Source organism: Microtus ochrogaster, chromosome 2, assembly GCF_000317375.1.
Source record: "Microtus ochrogaster isolate Prairie Vole_2 chromosome 2, MicOch1.0, whole genome shotgun sequence".
NCBI lineage: Eukaryota > Metazoa > Chordata > Mammalia > Rodentia > Cricetidae > Microtus > Microtus ochrogaster.
The window spans coordinates 69,811,818-69,817,246 of NC_022010.1; the positions used below are offsets into that span (position 1 = coordinate 69,811,818).

Below are 5,429 nucleotides of genomic sequence, written 5' to 3' on the forward strand. Positions count from 1 at the left end.
CTGCCAGAGTCCTGTGTCTATGCCTGTGCCTCCCAGGTCTTTCAATGGCACCTATTAACTTCTCCCCCCCCCCTTGTTATTTTAAGGAAAAACTCAGTTCAATTTAAATTCTAAGACTCCTGAGGAATAAAATTTCATGAGGTAGTTTGAGCTGGAGGGCTGGAAACTGTTGTAACATCCGACTTCACTTTCTGTGCCTTTGTGTTTCGTGCCCTGAGAAACTGCTCTGGAGATGTCACTTCTGAGATAATCAGAGCACCCGTGTGCACCTGGCTCTTTAAGGCATCCTGTTTAAACCTCCCTGGTAGCTTCCAGGTAGGCAGGTGGTCTTATCCCATCCCTCATCTAGACAGGAAGCCGGTTCAGAGATGCTCTTCTCAGTTAGCGGAGCTCCAGCTTCAAGTCTAGGCTGCTGCGTTCTTACCGACCAGCTGTCCTAGCGAGTACACAGCTGGCTACCGGCGTCACCACCTTCCTGAGGAGATTGGTGTCTGGGCTGGGGAGATGGCGCTATGGTAGCACTCTTGAGCTCTTCTGCACAGAACTGAAGTTGGGTTCCCAGCACCTGTAACAACTCTCAACAACAGGGCAGCTCTCAACCACCTGTAACTCAGCGCCCGGACATCTGACACCCTCTTCTGGTGTCTCAAGGCAGCAGTGTGCAGGCATACGTATACACACAGATACATACATAAAACAAATCTTCTTAAAAAGTTGCTGTTTAATTTACACGTCGTAAGACTTACCCTTCTAATGTGTACAACTCAGTTAAGTGGTTTCCGATATATTTACAGCACTTTACAGTTATCACCGCTGTCTGGCCTCGAAGGCCTCACCCCAGAAAGAAGCTGCCCCCTCCATTTACTCCTATCACTAAGCTACGTTCTGACTGCGGATTTGCTGATTTTTCTACATTGCTATCATCATACATGACCTTTAGTTATTGGCCTCCGTTATGGCTAGTTTTAATGTCTGCTAAACGCTGGCTAGACTCTTCCGAAAGGAGGAGCCTCAACTGAGAAAATTCCTCCGTGAGATCAGTCTGCAGGCAAGCCTGTAGGGCATTTTCTTAATAGTGATTGGTGGGGAGGTCCCTGCCCATGGTGGGTGGGGCCACTCTGGGCTGATAGTCCTGGGCTCTGTCAGGTTGAGCAAGCCAGTAAGCATCACTCCTCCACGGCCTCAGCATCAGCCCTGGCTCCAGGTTCCTGTCCTGCTGCAGTTTCTGCCCCCACTGCCTTTGATGATGAGCTGTGATATGGAGGAGTGGGCCACACAAACCCTTCCCACTCCACTTGGTTTTGGTCATAGCGGTAGAAACCCTGACCGAGACAGCATCTGTTAAGCGATTCATGATTCATCCGTGTTGTAAGTGTTAGTACTGCTCCTTCCTAACAGATGCTCACTCGTCCGTGTGTGGATATACATTTTATGTTAGTACTGCTCCTTCCTAACAGATGCTCACTCGTCCGTGTGTGGATATACATTTTATGTTAGTACTGCTCCTTCCTAACAGATGCTCACTCGTCCGTGTGTGGATATACATTTTATGTTAGTACTGCTCCTTCCTAACAGATGCTCACTCGTCCGTGTGTGGATATACATTTTATGTTAGTACTGCTCCTTCCTAACAGATGCTCACTCGTCCGTGTGTGGATATACATTTTATGTTAGTACTGCTCCTTCCTAACAGATGCTCACTCGTCTGTGTGTGAACTACATTTCATGCAGTCGTCTCCTACAAGATATTTGGATTATTTTAGTTTAGGGGTTGTATACAGAACTGTGGGCATTTATGCTAAGGGTGTGTATGTACACTGTTGAGAAAAAATAATAAGAAAGGCGGCTCCAATTAGGTCAAATCAAACCAAATCAAAATGCCCATCGTTTTATTAAGTACGGTGCTCTCGGGTGGCCGAGCGGATGGCAGGGAGACAGGACAGCAGGGAGCCCATGCAGACCTGAAAACCACGTGTTTCTCTTCTGGGAGCCCACTTAAATACCCTGTGGGAGAGGTCCTGACCCCGGGGAGGGGAGTCAGGACCTGGCATGCTGGGATTTGGAGTCCAGAGCAAAGCAACTCCCAGGCCAGGGAGGCTGAGATGGATGCCAGGGACTGGGGGCTACGCTCCCAACTTAACATACACGGCCCCTGTTTTTAATTCTAGATAAACACTCAAGCAGAATTGCTTGGTCATGTGGTAACTCAGTATTTAGCTTCTTGAAGAGCCCTCAAATTCTTTCCTGAAGATGCTGAACCATGTTTTATCTCTATCAGCAATGTGTTCAAATTCCCGCTTCTTTTTAAAAATTTTATTGCATTTATTCTGTGTGCATGTGTGCGTGTGTGTATCCTGTGTGTGTGTGGACAGGTATGCTGTGGAGGTCAGAGGTCAGAGCATGACTTGCAGGGGTTGGTTCTCTCTGTCCACAGGTGGGTTCTGGGGGTTGAACTCAGGTCACCAGGCTTGGCAACCAGTGCCCTCACCTGCTGAGCCCTTTTGCTGCCTCTGGATTGACAGCTTCCTCTCATCTTCAACGCTGGTCCTCGCCTGTTCTTATGCTAGCCAGCCCGTGGGCATAGAGGTGATATTCCACTGTGGTTTGGTTTGCATTTTGTGCATTTGCATATTATATGAGATATAATGGATTCAAATTCCACTTTGTTCACTTTGAAAGTGAGTCATTTCGTTTCTCACTGTCGGTCGTAGGGGTTGTGTGATTTGCAAATATTTCCTGTCTTCGTGTGTTGCCTTTTCGCCTTCTCGACAGTGTTCTTTGATGTACAAAAAGCACTGGTAACTTCCGATTTATCTTTTTAAAAAAATAATTAATTGTAATATTATTTTATGTGCATTGGTGTGAGCGTGTCAGATCCCTGGGAACTGGAGTTACAGACAGTTGTGAGCTGCCATGTGGGTCTGGGAATTGAACCTAGGTCCTCCGGAACAGCAGCCAGTGCTCCTAACTGCTGGGCTGTCTCTCCTGCCCCTGATCTTTTTCTCTCATGTCGCCTGTACTTTTAATGTCAAATCTGAGAAACTGTCCTTTGATCCTGGGTTCTGACAGTTTGCCTCTGTTTTCTTCTGAGGATTCATACTTTTGCGTTTTAAGTTGAGGTCTTTGGCGCAGCTTGGGTAATGGTCTGAGGCAGGGATCCGTCTTCATTCTTTTGTGTTTGAATTTCTGGTTATTCTGGCAGTATATTCTTTTTGTGGTTTTCTAGGAGGGAATTTATTCTAAAAAGCTATCCCCTCAACTTAGAAGTTGGAACCCAGACTTCTGTGTCTCTGCTGTGAACTGCAGGACAGTCTACCCTTGAGGACATTTTTGGAAGTAGAGGACTCACTGATGGTTGTTGATAGAAACAGCTCGCACTGGGGACTTTAGCATAAGCTTTACTCCTTTTTATAGCTATTATTATTATAAAAGATCGGTTTTATTACTGATTTATATATGTGTTTTCAGACTAGAAGAGGGGTTGTATCCCCACGTGCTAGGAACTGAACTCAGGTCCTCAGAAAAGCGAGGAGTGCCCTTAGGGTGACTCTCTCCAGCCCCCCGCAGCTCTGTGCACTCTTTAATTTCATTGCCACGCAGACCTGAGGTGGTGGGTGATGCTATCATTGTACCTTCTGGACAGAGAGGCATCAAGAGGTGCACGGGGCCAGGGAGCGGCGGTGAGTGGAGCTTGTGTCTGGCTCGAGCTTCCCAGACTTTGCAGCCAGGCTTCCTGCTCAACGGGATCCTCCTCTCCCCTGGGAATCCTCAGAGACTGTGTCTTCGACTCCTTCCTGAAATTCTTTGATAACCAAACTGGAAGGCCTTTTCCCAGCCTCATGTGTCTCTCTCCCTCTAGTGGTAGGATTGTGAACTGTCCGCACTGTCTTTCCCAGCAACTGCCTTGCCACTGTCTCTGAAGTGCTTGATGGTTGGGGATCCTGAAATGCACTGGGTCTGATGTGCTTTTGGGTAGATCTTTGCTGCTGCCCCTGACTGCACTGGAAAATAACTGGTGGACAGGTTTCCTGTACGTTACTGGGTGTTCTGGAGGCTCCTGTCCCGTGCCTGGTACAAAAGCGCTCTCAGGTTCTGCTCATGTCTGGAGAATGTCCAGTTCATCTCTAGTTACCCTAAAGCAGTTGAGACTTTGATCACCTTTATTTTATTTATAAGTTACATTTATTTTTATTTCATTGTTATTATTTTTTCACATCTAATTTTATGCGTGTGGGTGTTTTGCTTGCATGTGTATCACGTGGGTATGGTGCCCATGGAGGCCAGAAGAAGGGAATAGGTTCCCTGGAACTGGAGTTACAGATGGTTGTGTCACCATGTGGGTGTGGGGGGATTGAACCCAGGTCCTTTGGAAAGCAGCAGCTGTACTTACCTGTGGAACCATCCACCCAGGTCTCCTTTTTGATTTTTTTTTATGTACAGTGTTCTGCCTGCATGTTTGCCTGAAGGCCAGAAGAGGGCACTAGATCTCACTATAGATGGTTGTGAGCCACCATGTAGTTGCTGGAAATTGGTCTGGAAGAGCAGCCAGTGCTCTTAACCTCTGAGCCATCTTTTTAACCCTTCCCTTTTGTTTTTTTTGAGGAAGGGTCTCAGTATGTGGCTTATGTTGTCTTTGAACTTGAGACCCTCAGACAGTAGCCTCCTAGGTGCTGGCGGTGTGAGGGGCGTGCGGTGTGAGGGGCGTGCTGGCGGTGTGAGGGGTGTGCTGGCAGGGTGGACTGGCGGTGTGAGGGCGTGCTGGCAGGGTGGACTGGCGGTGTGAGGGGTGTGCTGGGTCGTGTGAGGGGCGTGCTGGCGGTGTGAGAGGCGTACTGGCGGTGTGAGGGGCATGCTGGCGGTGTGAAGGGAGGGTTTTGCCACATCTGGCAGAGTCCACTTGCACTCTGGTTAGAGCTTTGTAATCAATCACTCTTGTTAGGTCGGAACTAGGGTGCCTGAGCCCAAATACCTTTGCTTTTGGTCCAAGGCGATATCTAGGAGCTTGGTGGATGCAGTCTGCCTGCCTGTAACCTGGTACCGAGGAGCCTGAGGGTAAAGTGTCAAGTCTGGTCACGGTGGATGAAAGTTTCAGCTTCTCTTTCCCCCTCACCGGCTCTTTCCTCAGGTTGTAAAATGGTCGGACTGCTGCTTGCCGTTAGCTTTCCGACCCGGGGATCCCTACCAGTTCATAGCTAAAGCAAGTGTGGACAACTTCAGCAAGCTCGGGGTGGCGTTTATGGAGGAGAGGCTCCAGATGGACCATGGACTGATAGCCCAGAAGATTGTTTGTAAGTAACTCGAGAAAAGGTTTCCACGGGTGTCACAGGGATTCCTCGGAGGGTTGTTGTGCTTTCCCCAGGCTGTGACCTAGGGCCGCATTTGCTTTCAGTTTTAGCCAACAGGTTTGCTCTCACTGTGGAAGTGTTCAA

General features: G+C 48.4%; 1 protein-coding gene across 4 annotated transcripts in view; it reads left to right on the plus strand.

Annotated features, from left to right (window-relative positions):
* Positions 1-5,429, plus strand: part of Hlcs (holocarboxylase synthetase) — a 190,166-nt gene that overhangs the window by 35,804 nt on the left and 148,933 nt on the right. For all 4 annotated transcript variants that reach the window (XM_013352499.2, XM_026786502.1, XM_026786511.1 and 1 more), the window contains one exon: positions 5,126-5,288. In XM_013352499.2, coding sequence (XP_013207953.2) covers positions 5,126-5,288 — 163 coding nt within the window. The remainder of the gene's footprint in view (positions 1-5,125; positions 5,289-5,429) is intronic.